Genomic DNA, 19,070 nt, shown 5'->3' on the forward strand with positions numbered 1-19,070 from the left:
TGCTTATGGCTCTCTTGTCCAATCTGGGCGAATATCTCAAGGGTGGGTTCCCAATAAAAACACTCCTCTTGTCAAGGAATTCATCAACCATGTCGTCTCTCTTGCTGCTAAGAAGCTCTATTTAAAAGAGCCAGCTGTCTTGGATGTTTTAAACTTGGTTGAACAGGTATTTTATTCTCATCTAATTTTTATGAGAATAATTATGCTTTGTTACCTGTAAAACATGTTAAGTCTTTATAACAATCATCTACAGTGATTTTAACGCTGTTTAGATTCATGTTTTTTTATCAGTCTCATTAAACATTCTATACTACCTTTAGGGATTGTTTGTCCCTATTTTTATAGAGTTGCATTACCATTTATAAATTAAAGAATCATCTATGAGGCATAAACAAACAGCAAGAGTATGGTTATACAACAAAGACTTAATTCAAAGCTCACTAGGAATAAGAACGAAATCTCCATTGTGGTTTAAAAGAGAGGCCCCACCCTACCCTGTTACTAGATATAAAAGAAGAACAAAAATTGCTTGCTTGAACCACACAAACACACACATAGAGGAGCTCTTGCTGCTATCAATTATCTATAACTGATTTTTGCAGAAATCCATGACGTAACTATTGGACAATTTCGTGTCTTGAATGAACACAAGATATGGGGCCAAATTATACAAAACAGTTTATAATAGGGCTGAGTTAACATGTTTTATACGAAGGCCTCCATATAAATTAGTAAAATATCGTTTGGTCATTTGCAATAAAAAATTGCTGTCCCTTGACGTATCAGATCAGTGAAACAGGACTAGTGCATCTAAAGCTACAACTGTTGGAATAAGGCTTTATAGATATGATTAAGTTGGATTATTTTTGTTTCAAGTTTTAATTTGTTTCCTTTTTATTTGTGGAATGGCAGTTTGGAGAAGAGAAATGGAGGTTAATGGAGGTTAATGGATTGATGTGGGTGCAGGAATGGCATAGAACTGAATGCCTAAGGGGTGCAACTTGGGTAAGCCTGGGTTAGGCATATGTTAGAATTTGAAAGGGCTTGGTCTGAGAGCCTGGTTCTAATGCAGTGGAGTTTCTTTAAATTTGGTAACCAATTTGCTGGACCCCTTTGAATGAGTTGTGTAACCATTCCCCCAGAATCAAATTCTCTCTTTGCTAACCATCTGCCAGCCCATTGCAGTTCTATAAGTCCACTGAACAACAACAAACCTGTCCCTTTTTAACTCGGAAATCTCCCTCATGATGTGTTTGTACTACCAAGGACATCTTCATTACAAACCCACTCTACCACCACTTTAAAATCCCCTTCAATGATGATATTGGTTAATTTGGTTCTCTTGGCAAGCTTCAACCCTTGTAATACTACTAGGATTTCAACTAGAACTGCATCCCCTATCTGTACTGACATTTGTAGGATCCACTTGGAAAGACACAAATTTTGATCCATTTGTAGGATCCACTTCGAAGGACATCTGTACTGACATTTGGTTAATTTAGTTGCATTTTTTCGAACTATCATCAGTTGCAAAATTTTGATCTTATAAATAACTTAAATCGACATTCTTTTGTAGCTCAAGTGTCAAACATCTAAGTTGGCCAAAGTTAGCCCTTACAAAGTGAGAAAACAATATTCTTTTAAAGATTTTCACTTCATTTTACTTGATCTTGTATTTTGAGCATTGACCAATTTTTTACCGATAAACATAATCCACTCCCTAACAATTTATATGGTATGGTTTGCAGGTTCAACCATTTAATGGATTTGCATTGGAAGACATGTTACATTGTCTTGGAAATTGGAATTTTTTTAATTCCTTGTACTTTTATGCATCAATTAGATATTGTATTTAAACAATTTATTTTGGATATTATAATAATAAATAATTCAATTAATAGATTTTTGTTTTAATTACATTTTTTATTTAATTTTTTTTATGTGTCACAATATCAATTGTCCTGATATTTTTATTAAACAGGTATTAAATTGAGATTTGTCATAGAATTAAGCTAGTATAAAAAATTAACCATAAACAAGCTATAAGGCGGCGGTCAAATAGGAACTAAGCCGACGGCTTAAACCGCCACCTAAGAAGGAACTAGAATCTTCATTGGCCTAAGGCGGCGATCAAATAGAACCTAAGCCAGCGTTTAGACCGCCACCTAGAAAGGTAGGTAAGATTTTGATTGACCGAAGGTGGTGGTCAAATACAATCTAAGCTGGCGGTCAAAACTGCCACCTTTATAAAGCTAAGTCGGTGATTTTGACGTATTGCCGGTTTAGAGTTAATTGAACCGTTTTAGATCGACCTTCAAGGGCGGCGGTCTTGACCTAAGCCGGAAGAGGATTAGGGGGCGGAATGAAGACTGTCACCTTAGATCAAAGCCGGTGGTCTTAAGGCCTAAGCCGATTTAGACCAATTTTCTTGTAGTGAATTCTAGATGATCATAATGTATCCATAATTTTCAATGGTGTATCAAATTAATTACTATCTTAATTTAATTAATAAGAATATAATAAATGTGTCTAGTTTAATTATTCGAAATAAAAAAAAAAAATTTAAGTATCAATAAAAATTTAAAATAATTTTTTTTTTAAATTAAAAATTAAAATAAAACTTTTTAAATTTTTAGATGTGAAAAGAATGAATGGGGAGGTATCCTAGGGTTTGATAAGGAGAGGGGAGTATGCTAATATAGTAGGAGGGGTGCCTTTCTGGGTTTAGCAGATAGGAGGCGCCCGCCTATACTCAGTTTTTCACAAAAACACCCCGTCTCTCAGTTAGAATTCTCAATAGCTTTCCAAAATATGTAGAAAACTCTGTAATTTCTCAGTTTTTACTCATAAGTTGCATAGGGACCCTCAGAGGTCACAACATTGAATTTAACAGAAAAATGGTACAAATTAGTTCGTCTAAGGTCTAAAATACCCCTAAAATGATGCCATAAGGCATCGAAATACAGAGTTATAAGAATGTTGGTGTGTGAAGGTTATATGGGCTTATGTGAAATATTTTGCTATTTTGACACAATTGGTTGTTGTGGTGTTCATGAACATTTGCTAATTACAAGAATACCATTATTTGTCTCATTAAATTTTCTACTAAGTATATATAAGAGTTCCATTATTTTTCACATTGAGTTTTTTACTAATTACAAGAATGCCATTGAAAGCAATCATTGCCTCTTTTTTAGTTGTGCATATCACATTGTATTTTCATATAGTTATAAGAGTTTCATCAACATTTAATTACAATTTTTTCACAAAATTGTTATTTTTTCTTTTCTTTTCATTTATTACCCCTTCTCTCTCTCCCTCTCCCTCTCTCGCTCTAGGGTTTGTCAATAGGTCATTTGGACCAGATGGACCTTAACCTATTGGATCTGTTCGGTTTTAGTTCCTGATACATTATCCTGATATTTTCAATAGTTTTATTATAATTAGGTCCATCAGGTTAGACCAAAGAACCTAATCATTTTGGTTGTGTCTAGAATTAAAGACCTTATCAAGTCCGATTCAGTTCTAGGTCCTTAGTAATTCTTGTCGGGTCGGTTCCGATTTTGCCAAGACCCAACCCAACCTTCTCTCTTTCTCTTTCCACTCCAACTCTCTCCATGAATTTTTAATATTATTTACAAGATAATAATTTTCTAATTAACTAATATAATTAATTAATTAATTAATTCCTCTAATTATGTCTCGCCTAGGCAAGCCCCGTGTTGGGATGAATGTTTAATATTACTTACAAGATAATAAATATTTTTAACATATTTATTAATTAGTCAATATAATTAATTAATCGTTTAATGAAGTTCTCTAATTTTGTTTCATCTAGGCCAGACCCAAGTTGGGATTGAAGTATTAGAAACAAACTCAACTTGGAAATTTGTGGGTCTAATGCAAAGAAACTTGAGCCCAAGCCCTGAGTTTTTGAGTTAGGTCGGGCTTAGTTTGATTTGGCCTAAGCTTAGTTGGAAATTAGTGAGCCTAATGTGGTACTTGTTGTACCATACCTAGGATATTTTCAGACCTGCACAAACTAGGTTTATCTAGGATTCCTATGATCAGATTGTGTGGATTAGATTTTAGGGATAAATCAAATTTGATGTAAAATAGGGTAGGAAATAAAAATTTTTCTTTCAATGTTATGGATAGCACTAAACCTCAAAGTAATCATAAGAGGAACAGTAGAGTGATTGCATCCATGCTTTGTTGCAATTAATTGCCTCCACAATGAATCTACCTTTTTACCAAAACTCGACAAAAATTTTTCAAGCAATGCTTTGTTCATCGGTCCTACTGGTCTAATTTCAGTACTGGCATGTCAGTGTAAATTAGTCCAGTGAAGTGAAGGGTAAATTCTTAGCTAATTAATTAAGTATATTTTTACTGTTCTAAAATAGACCAATACTATATAATCGATTAATATTTTTTTTATCGTTATCTGACTGTTATAACTTCTGAAAATACCCAATTTATCCTTATTATAACCCTATTCGAGCTCTGGCATTTGAAACCCCATTCGAACCCAATTGATCGGAAAACACTACTTTGGCATTTGGAGTTGTAGCAGCAATTACAGATATCCTCCCACACTCGGCAGATCTTCGTCTTATAGAGGTTGTTCCCCGATGACGACGAGCCAGAATCTGGCCCCGATCTCGTATGTTCACCCGTCACTGAACCGACCAGAATCCCGTACATTACTAGTACGTCCTCTTCAACTTTATCCGGCGTGGCAAAAACCGGCACCGACCTTGACGGCGGGGGTCTCTAGGTGCCATCTGAACAGTGTTTTTTTCCCTTTTTTCGCTCCACCTCCATCCTGAAAGGCTCGTTCGTACATGAGGAAAGGAGAGGTAGAAGCCATTCCTCCCACGCTTGGCTATCTCCATCTTATAGAGGTTGATCCCCGATGATGAGTCAGAATTTAGCCCGACCTCGTACGTCCACCCGGCACTGAATCGACCAGAATCCCGTTCATCACTAGCGTCCTCTTCAACTCTAACCGGCGTGGCGAAGACCGGCGGCGACCTCGGCGGTGGGGTCTCCAGGTGCCATTTCAATAGTGTTTTTTTCCTGTTTTTTCTCTCCACCACCATCCCTAAGGGGCTTGTTCGTACATGGGGAAAGGAGAGGTAGCGGGCATTTCTTCGGCGACGATTAGTCGGGTCTGATTTACTGCAGTCGTTTCTTCCATCCTCCCACATAGCCTGAATCTCCAACCCCTACACAAACAACATCGATAATTTTGAAAGATTAAGGTTGTTCGGTTGTTTTTTCCATTCCTAGAGGCAGACTCTGTTTTCCGGTGGGCATTTTTACATGGAAGCTCCAGCTGTTTCTTCCACGAAGCTCATCGGCCAGTTGCCAAAATTTAGGTTGGTTGTCCACCGGGATGGAGAACAGAGGACAGAGGATCTAATATTACATCGGACCGTGAAACCCCTGCAACAACCTAACACAGGTCCTCTGTCCTCTTTTCTCCATTGCCGGTGGGGAAGCACCCTTTCCGAGTTAAATTTTAGGTGGCTTGTATTGCACTTGTTAGATTCAACCTTGCGTCCGATAGATTGAAACGATGTGCGTCACATCCAGACCTCCACAGGTCACTGGTGCTGTCTGAGGTGTCTGAAGTGAATAACTTGGCCTTTTCAAGCGTGCAGTTTACCGGCTCCGTGGTAGACTGATAGGCCATAGCAATGTCCACCATCCCTCATGTTAAAAGATTGACTGCAACCTCCGGTCCCTTGTTTTCCGGGAATCCTAGAAATTCCCAATCCCCTCGATGTGGGCTCCACACCGATCTGATACTCCCGTGCCCCAAGTGCAGTCCTTGCACCCTTCGCCAAAGTTTATCGATTCCACCAAGTTTCACCCGCTACTCCTCCATCGCTCCAATATATCCCCTCGTGGCTCTTCGCCATCACCTCTGTCATCGATAATCCATTCATTCTGTGGTCCGAGCGGTGAAAACCCCTTCGGCTGCTGTTTGGTGAGAAATGTAAAGGTGAAAATTTGAAGAAAAATTTACACTTAATCAATTGTAATAAATAATAGGGATAGTGTTAGTCATTTCAGACAGTAAGAACACACTTAATCAATTAACTAAACCATAAGAATAGTTTAAAAAATTTACCCAAATCCAAACGTGTTCATGTCCATTTATAAGAGAAGTGTTATTCTGAAGGTTCACATGATTTTTGAGTAATGGTTGTGAATTCTCAAGTCATGATTACGATAACCTGGGGATTCATTTTATTGGAGATAAAATGTTGAGTTATTTCTGTGGAAGCTCAAGTTTCTCCTATGAATTCATTAAGAAGCCTCTAATCTCCTTGACTGCACATCAGTAGTGGAGCTAAAATTGTTCTCTTTATAATGTATACATAACATATATTTAATTGTTGTGTGTTTAACCAGACTGGTTTGTATCTGCTTCTTCAGGTTTTGACCAACTGCTTGTGTGATCCAGGACATTTTGCTGGTTGCAATTTTACTGTCTTAACATTTAATGCAAGATGAAAGTGTCATTGTGTATTTTCAGTTTACAACACCAGGCTCATTGCTGCTTCTTCACTGAGAAATACCAAGGTAGGCTCATAGTATTATCCATCAAATACTAGCCAAGCCAGTATAAACAAAAGCTACCAGCAAACAAGATGGTATTAGTAGATAACTTCTAAGTAAATTATTGAAGTTTTGCAATTAATCTACCTTCATTAATGACCATTTTAAAGAAAATAAAATTATTTCACAAACCTTATTACCAATTATAAGGATACTATAGAAACTACTCCCAAAACTCTATGAGATTTAATGTAACCATACTAATGCTTGCTTTTAGTTCCTCAAATTTTGGGTACCAAACTTAAAAGGGACCAAAATTGCTGCACTTACTTCATCTTCTTTAAGGGGTTTTCTTGGATTTCTCCAAACCAGATAAGAGAATTTGGACCTCAACTTCCTCTGGCTCCTTTGTGTTTGCTTCTTTTCTTATGCCTTGACTACCTCTTCTACCTCACCACTAGTTCTGCAGGCCAAAGAAGTTTGGTGTAGACTACTCCCCCCAAAAATTAGGGCTTTTTTGCTTGTCCCCCAGAAGTGGTTTTTGTACAATGCAAATGAAGAAACCACCTACCACCTATTAATCTCAGCACAACTTCCTGTTTTACTTCTAGTATTCAACATTTGTTTTTCTCTATATCTGTTTTCAGGTGTAACCACCAGATGATGTGGAAAATCCTTTCAAGTTGTCTTTTTTCATCCTTCCAAGTAAGAGTGGGTGAATAATGTGGAGATGCATGAAGGAAGCAATTTATAGATGATAATGAGAAGGAAAGAAAAAACAATGATTTTTAAGGAGATGAGTAGATCAAAGAAAGACAAATTTCAAAAAAAAAAAAAAAGAAAAAGATAAAAGTAGTTCATCAGATCAAGTCCCTAAACCTATTTAATGGTTTCTCACTTTCTCTAAACGTGATATTAGTTGAAGCTGGAAACAATGGCATCCACCACCATCGCCAGAACTACACTCTCTAAGAGTTGAATTCCTCCTCTATATACCCAAATCAAACTAAATTTTGATGGATGCAGCATTGGAAGTGGTGAGTTTCTAAGATCTGAAGTGCCTATTGTGCTCTGGGGCTTGATCTTGAGTGCTTCACTCTACATTGGAGGATTAGAGTTGGAGGGAGATTAAAGTGGTCACAGGGCGGCAGAGAAGTGGTTCCCAAGATTCATGGCAGCACAAAAATGCTATAAGAGAAATTGAACAGCTGGGAATAATAGGAGCCAATTATACATGGACTGAAGGATTAGCAAACTTGGTGGAATATGCAAGGCAAGGCAAGGCTAAACAGTTAATAGAGTTAAAATGTTCTGTGGCGACAGAGAATTTTGTAAATTCAATATCTATTTTTGGGGAAAGGGAAGAGGTAGGTAGAAATGTTGGACCATTCTAGGGGTGCTTAGCACTTCTTGTTTATACATCCAATCTTTTATAACAATTAATAAAAGTATTTGTTTTTGATTAAAAAAAAAAACTTAAAGATAGCTTTTGGGAGATTACTGATGGAAAAATTGGCCTAGGATTAAGGAAATGATAGGAACCCACTAGATGACCTACTCTAGGAATTCTTGAATCAAATTGCTATGCGCACCCAGAAGCTAGAAAACAAACTGTAGTTGATCAGATTAAAACTTTAAGGAAACTAAGTCCTTAAAGAATCCAATCTTGAAGATGCCACAAAAGTTTATCATTCCCTTGAAAAGTCAAGATATTGTATTCTACCAAGAACACAAGAATGCAAAGCTAAGCTTGCTGAATAATACCAATAATGGAGATCGAGGTACTGGCCAAATGGTTCAAGCTAATATTCCCAAATATTCTCAAGATCCTTTGCAAGGAATCGGTGGACCAATGACTAGGGCAAGAACAAAGAGGATGAAAAAGGCTCTACAAGGTTTAATCATGGAAGTGCATGACAAAGAGGCTGTTCTAAAAGATTCTAAGACTGTTCTAGCAGTTCCCAAAACTTCACCAAGGATAACCACCTATGTTTATGTGCAAGACGATGTATAAGGCTTAGAATTTGAAGAACAAAGCTTGAGGGGCTTGGCACATGGACATGATAAGAAAAGACCCAACTTGCATGCCAAGATGTATTGATGGGCTTGTTTTGTCTTGTTGGGCTTGTTTTGTCTTGTTTTGTTTTATTTTGACTTTTCTATGCTTATTTGTCATTAGTTGTAGTATTTTAGAAAGATTCCTATATCAAAGCAGATTTGTTCTCCTAAATTAAAGGAATCCTCATCAGTTAGGTGTTTCCTGATAAGATAATCATTAGTTAGGAGTTTTCTTATAAGATTAGGAATTTCCTTATAAGATAATGATGTTTACATGCTTATATAAATGCTACAACTATGTAATACGAGATCATCAATAATACAGTGGTATTTTCAACAAGCTTAGCTTTGCCTTCTTGTGTTCTTGGTAGAATACAATATCTTGACTTATCAAGGGAGTGATCAACCTTTATGGGGTCTTTAAGATTAGATTCTTTAAGGACTTAGTTTCCTTAAGGTTCTAATTTGATCAACTACAGTTTTTTTTCTAACTTCTAGGTGCACATAACAACTTGATTCAAAAGTTCTTAGAACAGGTCGTATAGTGAATTCTTATTAGGAAAGATCATTGCTTTGAATATTTCATCATTTGATTGCTGAACATTTCAAATAATAACAGTATCATTGCATAATTTTAAAAAACAGAAAATATGAAGAAGGCAAGGAAGGAGGGAAGGTGTCCACCTCAAATCCAGCTTTACGATATTGTCTTCTTTTCTCTAAATCAGATAAGATATTATAAGAAAAAGCAATTTCTTTGAAGAATTCTGAAGCTTCAGGATTGCTTGCATTTTTGTCAGGAAATGGTACCTGTTGACTCATCTCTACAATTCCACCTGCATAATGAGCGATCGGACCAAACATATCACCACCAGTTGGATTTCCATTTTCATATAACAAGCCCGAAGTGTGACCCAACTAGAAAGCTGAGACAAGGGATATGCTTATAATAACAAGAACCGGAAGATCAAATATTGACTCTAAACCCAGGCTAATGCCAACAATATTGTTAGTTCCATGCCGTGTAGAACTTGACATAGATAGTGAACGTATAGGCTCAGGCTTGTAATTGGTGTAATACTTAGTGATCCAAACAAAAGCATAGGCTGTGATGATTCCAACCAAGCCACACAAGGCAAAGTTCAGCCAACAAGTAGACTTTAGATGCAGAGTGTATAGGCTCAATGCTAATGGCTGGGATGTAGAGGGTTAATTCCCAACTATCATTTAGGTGTGGAGTATGGAAAGGTATTCATGAACAATGGTTTAGACTTTAGATGGTTTTACAAGTTGAGAAGTAGACTTGGATCCAGCTGTGTAGACTGGATCTGCCTCAATTGACAACTTCAAACATACAACTACAACATACAGGTAGTATCTTTGGAGAGTAGTCTAGTGCAGGCAAGATATGGAAAATTAGTTTGTTTTGGACAATTCAACTTGTGAAATCTCAAACTCCAGTCTTGATTAAAATATTCATGGGGCATATGGAAACTACATGGAAATCAAACCAAATTGGCATGCCTCTTCAAATATTGTTGATATAATAGTATCTTGTAAATTATCTCTTATAAATGTAATGACAAGAGTCCTCTCCCAAATCAATAATTAATCAAAAAATATACAGCAGATGTTTAAATCATAATAGTCTAAGGACTTAGAGCTGCTAATGGCTTGGGTTAGGATAGGATAGACCCCTTGCCAAACTGATAAAAAACGTCTACACCCAAATTCTATGGGGTACGTTAGTATATGCCCATAACTGATCATATATTATTAATTTAGATTGGATGAAGTGTTTATGTAATCAGATTTAGATTTTGCAATCTACATTCAATTAATAATAAAATAAAATAAAAAAAATAGATATTTATATAAAATTTTGGATATGTTATTATTATCATTATTATCCTTTAGAATTATTATGTACAAAGCATATATACCCTTATTAGTTTTTATAAACTCACATAATCACATAAACCAAGTGCAAAATATTTAAAAGTGTAGGAAAATCATTATTTATTCCACAAAAATGCCCTACCAACCAAAAGAACCAAAAAAAAAAAAAAAAACAAAAACTAGAAGATATTAAGTGTGCATGATCGACGCTTCACCATTCAAGTTGGTGACACTATCTGACTTCCATGTTTTTAATGATAAAGTGAATAAGGTGTAGAGTGTGGAAAATGTTGGCCCTAATTAATTTAAGATGACAAGGAGAAACAGAAAGGTGGAGGAATTCATACTTAAATCTCTCTTCTTTTTTAACAAATTAAACATAGATATATTTGAATCTTTGTGGCAGAAGGTGCCAAGTTTAGAAAAGAACTGTGGACTTGTGGACCACTCAACATAGTCTTATTCATGTTAAAACAATTTTGTGCGCGCGTCTAATCTCCGAGACAAACTTACCAATCAGATAAAAAAAAGTTCTAACATGAATATAATTTCATTAGATATTTCCTCAGTGCCAACCGCTCATTCGTGTCCGTCTTTGTCAGGGCACGGAGCCAGGCCCAAGAAGAAGTAATAATTGTTGTCTTACAAACCATTATTGAAAACAAAATTGCGACAGGAGATCACATTCGATCATTTGGTACCGCTGAAATCCTTTTAGTTTTTAATTTTTTTGGGAAAATTTCAGATCAAAATGTGTTAATGTAGTTCTTACCGTTAACAATTTGGCATTCATCTAATCACGTGATGATGTATAATTTAAAATTTTAAAAAAATATCAAAATTATTCTTTAAAATAAAATACTGTTCATCATCTTCTTCCTCCATAAGATGAAATAGTGCCCAAACTCGCTGTTACAATCACTGCGCTCTAAGCATGATATCCACCCACATAATTGAGAGTGATTATTCGAAGATTACTGGAGTAGAATACCATAAAGAGTTAGAGAATGAAGGATGAGACTTTGAGTAACGTAAGAGTACATGGAGGAAACCGGAGCACTGGCAGACATAGTGCGGTGGCGATTTTTCTTCACATTGAAAATTTGCAGACCCATCAACTTCATTCTCGTAGTATGTCCTGTGTGTTGCAGAACATCTTGCTGCTCCTGAATGGATGAATGCCTTGTTCATAAATCTTAATAAAAGAAGGAGAATGGAGTAAATAGTGTAATATCAAATAATAGTTTAATTTTTAATAAAAATTAATCAATAAATTATTATAAAACGACATAATTATTAAAAGTAATTTTTTAACAAAAATACAAAAAGTACAATAAATTAAATTTAGAAATTTAAGCAACAGTAATTTAATCTCTAATAATTATTAAATTTTTTTTGTTATAAAAATAAATTTTATACACAATTATTGAAAATAATTTTATCACAAATATGCAATATATAATTACTTAAAATACAATAAATATTAGTTTAGTGTATTTTCAGCATAATAAATATTAGTTTAGTATGCATAAATCCCTATGTCTTATTTTCATGTTCCAATGCAAGCCATTGCCATCTTTTTCCTTTATTCATCTCCCATATATTTAATTCTTTGAAAGGTAGACATACCGATTTATCTTATTCAGCAAGTTCAAAACAATTAATAGTAAAATCTTACCTTACTTTCTGGGCTTCTGCATTCTTCCCATTTCACACTATTTACTCTGGTCCAAGTATTCCAAACCTATGCTTTTGAGATTCAATGGACATATACATACAAATATTGATCTAAGGAGGTTGAAACCAAGCATTTAACATTCTTTGCTGAAAGAGAGGTTTTGGAAGGAAGAAAGGTATATTTTGAATCTTTCGCATCAAGGGTTCAACTTAGAAACCCTACTAATTAAAGTATTTGAATTGGCAAGTTATGGCAGTGAGATCAAATTGTTGGGGCCAAGAGGAGGTGAATTGGTGTTGATCATTGAGCAAAACAAGACTTTGTTTACATATTAGAGCATCCAAAAATTAAACAACTAGAGTTTTGATCGTGAAAGGAAAGAATGCTTTTAATAATGCTTGGAAGAATGGTAGTTGGTCAAAGTAACATTGACAAATTTCAAATAATCAATAGTATTAATGGTATGGATCTATATAAATTAAATTTTTCTTAAAATTAGAGAAAAAATTTGCAATAATCCATTATGAACCGCCCCCTCCATCCCCGATGGTGAGCGCAATTATCCGTCCAGTTTATGTGTGCCCAACGCTGTTACTCACATCTTAGATGTCACAGCAGAAGAATGGCGTCTGGTAATGTCGATTCTCATCATACCAATGCAGATGTATCCTATGTTACATTAGATATTAGTGTTCTCAGCAAGGAATTGGCTGCTTCTACCCTCAAAGATCTTGAAGAGCTTACTGGTAAGTCTTCGTCGTCCTATAGTTCATCTTCTTGTATTCATAGAGTCCCTGAGAAATTTCACAAAATAAACCAATATGCCTACGTGCCCGAGTTGATAGCTATCGGCCCTAATCACCATGGTAAAGAAAGCTTGCAGACCATGGAAGAGCACAAAAAGCGATATGTTAAAGCACTTCTCAATCGAATATCAACAACACAAGAGTCAAATTTTAAAAAGTTGGGGGAGTTTTTCAATATTTTATGTTTCTTAGAAGAAGAAATTCACAAATCCTACTCAGAAATCAGTAAAATGAGCAGAAATGATTTTTTAAAAATGATGTTATTTGATGGTTTCTTCATGATCGAGCTTTTCCTAAGGAGTGCAGAGGTGAAAAAGGATGAGACCGATCCAATATTCAATACCAACTGGTTGTATGCAAGTCTGGTCCGCGACATGATATTACTTGAAAATCAACTTCCTCTGTTCGTTCTTGATAAGTTATTCGTTAAAACGAAGTCGAAGTTCTCTGGCCAACATGAAAATCAGTCACTCACAAGGCTTGCCCTTCGTTTCTTCAAACCTCTAATTCCAAACGACCAACACCTACTTTTAAAGGCTTCCAAATTTACAAGTAGCAAGCATTTGCTCGATCTGGTATACAAGGTTCTGTTAGATGATGTGAAATATTTGCAACCAAAGTCGAATCCAGGAGGGAATCTATTGCTTAGTGTGACAAGGCTCCGACGGGCTGGGATCAAGTTCAAGAAGGGTCACGAAGAAACAAGTTTCCTGGACATCAAATTCAGTCATGGGGTGTTGGAATTTCCACCAGTACATATTGAAGATCACTTCGAGGTTCTGCTAAGAAATCTAATTGCATGGGAGCAATGCAGTAATAGTCGCCCCCTTCATGAAGTCACATCCTATGCTTTCCTGATGAATAAGCTAATTAACACCACGGAGGAAGTGGGATTTCTCTGCCACCGTGGAATTATCACCAATTACCTGGGTGGCGATGAAGAGGTCTCTTTACTCTTCAATAATCTCTGCAAGGAGGTTACCCTTGTTAATTTTTGCTATTCTGAGGTCTGCAACCAGGTAAAATCTTATTGCAAGAATCGTTTGCGTGTGTGGCTACCGACTTTCATAGGAAACTATTTCTAATGGATAATATTGGAGGGTCGACTTCTGGCGTTCAACAAAATAGATCACCGTCTGCTCTTCCGCAATCCAGCCCCATGGTGACCTTATTTCATATCAAAATCCTGATGTATTTTATTACTCTGCATAGCTAATCAGCAGTCTGTGGGACTGGGATTCCCGCACTAGTCTTTCAGAGTATTGTAATAAAGATAAGACTGATTTATGTATATATGATGCATTAATTTCTTTTATCAATGGATTATTTTCTACTTTATCTAAGATTCTACACATTGCAACTTCATTTCTCTTTGTATCTTTTTATTTCACTGTGACTCATAAATTTACTCTTGTTAGGGAAACCTATACAAACCTTTCTCTTCTTTTTCCCTATCTTTTCTTTCAAACTAAATACATCCTTAGGGATAACTTATTTTCAATTGCTTTATCAAGCATTAATATAGTTCAAGAGTGAATTGTTTAAATGCCAGGATAGGGAAGAATTACAAAAACCTTCCCCAGATTTTCATTCACTTGCAATCCTATAAGCCTCCCTTCTGTAGGGTCTATTCGATTCGTAGAAATAGAGTCTTGGAATCAAAATGGTCCATTCCAATTCTAACTATTTGACTAGACATAATTAGAATCCTATTTCCATAGTTGATTTTTTAAGATGAATAAAAAATATTTAAAAAAAAAGGAAGAGATAATAAGGAGGAATATATCGGAGGTCTAAAAATTTGAAATAAATAGGCCCCTAGTTTATTGCAAAAAAAAAAAAAACAATCAAGAAATAATCTATGACTTATGCAAAAACCAACAACTTATAAAGCACAAGCCCTTACTCAACCAAAGAACCCAACAAATATACCAACCAGCAACCAAACAACCCCACCCGTCTTCCCAATACCTAACAACACCTTGAAGAAAACAAGCAAACATGAACTACCCTCACACTCTTGAAACCTTTCTTTCCATTCTTAATCCATTTATCTAAATAAACACCCAGTTGCGCCCATATCTTCTTACAACCTGGGAGATCTCCAGTTTATACATCAAAATGTCATCCACATCATTGGGTTCATCAGTGGCCATGCCCTCCATTCCCTTGGGAATGAGAATCCAATTTTAATAGGTTCCTATTTCCAATTTTGATTCCCGTTTGCACCAAACAGGCAAAAAGAATAAATCATTTTAATTCCAATTCCGATTCTAATTCCAACAACAAGTTAAACACACTCTTAATTTTCAAATGTAAAGACTTAATACAATAAGGACCCATTTGATCTATCTTTTTGGGAAGATCTTCTAGTAGTTTTTGGCAGTCAAAAGATGTATTGAGCTTTTGTATGAAGATTTGAGCAATTTGAAACATGTTTGGCAAACACGTGTCTTTCCATGCATCTTTCCATATCTTTCCACATGAGATTAAAATATGAATGGTGCGAGAAGCTTCATTTGAAACTTCCCGAAATCATACCAAAATGGGTTTTTCGTGTCTTTTCGACATTCTATTTTTGAGCAACTAGATCTTCCATGCGCCAAACAGAAAGACCAAAAATCGATCTTCCTGGCTTGTAAACAGCTGAAAGACCACATGGAAAGACACGCCAAATGGGCCCTAATTTTTCTAAAAGAGAGATAGAGTTCGGCCTCCCCTAATTTATGCACCTCATTTTCTATCCCCATCCTTTCTATTCATTAAACCTTATCTGGTCACCATTCCTTTTTCGGTTATATCCATGGCATCCGTAGAACTTGATGAAGATGTCAGCATCCTTCCTACAATGAAATAAGGCCCCATTTGGTTTGCAGAAATAGGGGTCTGGAATCTGAATTGGAATAAGCTACTCCAATTCCAATTGTTTGTTTGGATGGAATTGGAACATTCCCCCATTTGAAGGAATGGCCCTTCCCTACCTCTCCCTTGAGAATAAAATCTCATTCTTACTGATTTTAATATCAATTCTCATTTCCATTCCCGTTCGAACCCAATAGACTATGGAAATGAATCAATCCAGTTCGGATTCTAAAAGATTTGAATTCCGATTCCAATTCCGATTTCAACTGAAAACCAAACGTACCCACAAATTTTTCCAATAATAATAGACCTCCATCACTGTCTCTTTGACATGTCGATATTTGTCCTATATTATTATTAAATACTTGTCTAGACGTCTAGACCGATAAGAAAAGTCTAATACACTTAAAAATATATTTCTTTCTTTTTGCATTGTCCCTCTTCATTCATTTTCCTCTTTCCACGTTGTTTCTCTTTCTCTTTCTCTCCCTCCCGGACCCATCACCTCTTTCTCTCCTCTCCCTCCCGGACCCATCACATTTGCTTGGCATATAATAGATTTGAGTTGATAAAATCACTAACAAAGGCCTTTGGGGATTGGGGGATTTGAACTGGTTGGCATTGTTGAACATGGGCATATATAGCTAAATGCTACGAATTAGATTGGCCCATGGCTCTAGATTCAATAAAAAACTGGACAAGGTTGTCGGACTGGAAATTTTATGAGGTTTGCCTTGAAATTATTGAATCTGACACTGACTTTTCTTTATGAACTAGACGAAAAGTCAGTATTCGTGTATCGCTGTCCCTCTGGATGACCAGTTTTATCTGCTACAGGAGAAAGCTGTATGCAATACTGATCATGTATGCAATACTGATGACGATCCCAGGAGAAAATAGCTCATGAATTTCCTGAAGCACCAAAAAGAAGGAAACCTGAACCTCTACAAGCAAGTCTTCCGTAACTAATTGTTAAAAGAACCTTCACCAAACGAATCCTTATTCCGGAGAAGTCTTTTTAGAAGACCAATGGCGAAGACATTCCCCTTCCTTGGCAAATTCCAATCTCATTAGAGCATGTGATAACTTACCGGTAGCTGGTAGGTGAATGTGCACTGTACATATTTGTGTTTGTATTCCTTTCAAACTGAGCCTAAATTTAATTAGTATTTGATTAACCAATCATACAGTAGAATACATATATACGTAAGTGGTTTTAAAGTTTTCACCAAAACTTTTTTTTTTTATTATTTTGTCCCATATAGAAAAAACAAAAATTTCTTTAGGCTTTTAAGTAAGAGAGTATAGACATTTGCTATTGCACAATGTATATGTGCAATAATGAAACTGAGAAAGTATTTCCCTTTTGGAAATGAAAAATCTAGGAGGAATAGATATTAGAATCAAAATTGAGAAACATAGTGGGGGTTATGGAATAATTCAATTACATTATATTGAGAAAGTTGAAAAATTTAAGCATCTAAGATTTAAGAGAAACTTGTATATCTCACTCAACCATGAAATCTAAATTCATAACCTTTGCAAGGAGGCTAAATGGATTAGAGATTGTGGCTTATTCCCATGCATCTAATGTACAATTTTCTTTTTTGTGATACTAAAGAAACTCTATCAAGAGCCTACATTACTACTTACAGTAGTAAGTCTAGATATAAGTGTAAGACATGAAGATGTTCAACAATTAATTTAGGATGGAGTTATCATTAGTAGTGTATAATCGATTAGTTCGATTAGAATTGAGGACCTAACTGACTATTCGGTTTCACGATTTTCTCTAACAAAACTGAACCAAATTATTATTTTTACTATTATTTAGTAATTTTTGCAATAAAATACTGTTAATAAAAATGTTATGCATTTTAAATTTTCATTAATGTTTATCATTTTTAATGAGTTCATTATGCACAATAAAGGTCTCAACTCATAAAAATTATTAATTAATTAAAAATTTATTAATACAAAATTATCTAATAATATTATTAAAACTATCAACTAATACTTTTATATTTAAATTTCTTATTTTTATTTAATTTTTGATATTTTTTATTATTATTTAGTAACTTTTGCAATAAAATACTATTAATAAAATGGGTTCTACATTTTATATTTTCATTAATTGTTTTCATTTTTAACTAGTTCATTATGCCTAAGAAAGGTCTCAATTCATAAATTATCTAATATTATTACTAAAACTATTAATTAATATTTTTCATTTAAATTTCTTATTTTTATTAGCATTTATTAAGTATGATTTTTAAGTGGAATTGAAAAACATTTTTAATTTTTATTAAGTTTTGTTAATATTTTCTTTAGTGAAAGTTTAATAGACTCTTAAATTAAGAATTTTTTAATTGTTTAAACTCAACCTATTTATATTATAACAACTCTCTCTCTCTCTCTTATGTAATAATGGCATGCATTAAAATAAGAGTCCTTAGAAAATCCAAAGATCTCTCTCTCTCTTTCTATAGAGTTAGAAAATAGTTCGTTAGCCTTATAACCTACGATTATAAAGAGAATCGGCATAGGAATCAAAATGGCATGCCAACCTCAATTGTTCCACTCTTTTTGGATAATAATAAATTATTTGGTGAGACCAGATCTGTTGCTCACACAAGGCATTTTACTCACGCCTTACATGCACATCGTACCATGCATTGGGAAAATCTCCCATATTTATAAGTTATTATTTATTGGAGATGTTCCGTGGATGTGCATGCAAGACACCCTTATCCATTTTTTACGCCAACAAATTCATCCGCCTAACAATTCATACTCCCCTGTTGGTTTTATGTCAAGAGGGGCTGTTACTATCAAGACACCCTTTTCTTCCTTTACTGACAAACCTTGATGTGCAATCTTCACTACACAAGGACAATAAAAACCCTAGTTTTGGGGACAAGAAGACTGGAGTTGACCTCACAATAAAAACCCCAGTTTTTGTTCCTTTCGTTTGGATTACTCTTTAGAAGAGGTGGCCACTTTATGTAGGGGGCGTCCTTGATCGTCATCAAGATCTCTGTCCGCCTTGTGTTCAACGGCGTGTAATCCGTCCGAACTATTGAGGGAGCTCGGGACGGTTGGCTTGGCTTCGCCTCTCAGGCCTGGCTTTTTCTGTCGCCTGGGTTGGAGAGCTCGCCTTCTCTTTTTCTTTTTTCAACCCCGCTTTCAGTTCT

At 35.4% G+C, this 19,070-nt stretch overlaps 1 protein-coding gene across 1 annotated transcript; it reads left to right on the forward strand.

The window, feature by feature from the left end:
- Positions 1-12,724: 12,724 nt before the first annotated feature.
- Positions 12,725-14,357, forward strand: LOC148844361 (UPF0481 protein At3g47200-like). The gene has a single exon (XM_088959216.1). It carries the CDS (start codon positions 12,783-12,785, stop codon positions 14,097-14,099), a length of 1,317 nt encoding a protein of 438 aa, XP_088815342.1. The 5' UTR covers positions 12,725-12,782; the 3' UTR covers positions 14,100-14,357.
- The last annotated feature ends 4,713 nt before the right edge of the window (positions 14,358-19,070 follow it).

The sequence above is a fragment of the Nelumbo lutea genome, chromosome 8, assembly GCF_056320005.1.
Source record: "Nelumbo lutea isolate HS-2025 chromosome 8, American lotus-T2T, whole genome shotgun sequence".
Lineage (NCBI taxonomy): Eukaryota > Viridiplantae > Streptophyta > Magnoliopsida > Proteales > Nelumbonaceae > Nelumbo > Nelumbo lutea.

Coding starts and splice junctions, on each gene's coding strand:
- LOC148844361 (XM_088959216.1), top strand. CDS start 12,783: ATGTGTGCCCAACGCTGTTACTCACATCTTAGATGTCACAGCAGAAGA.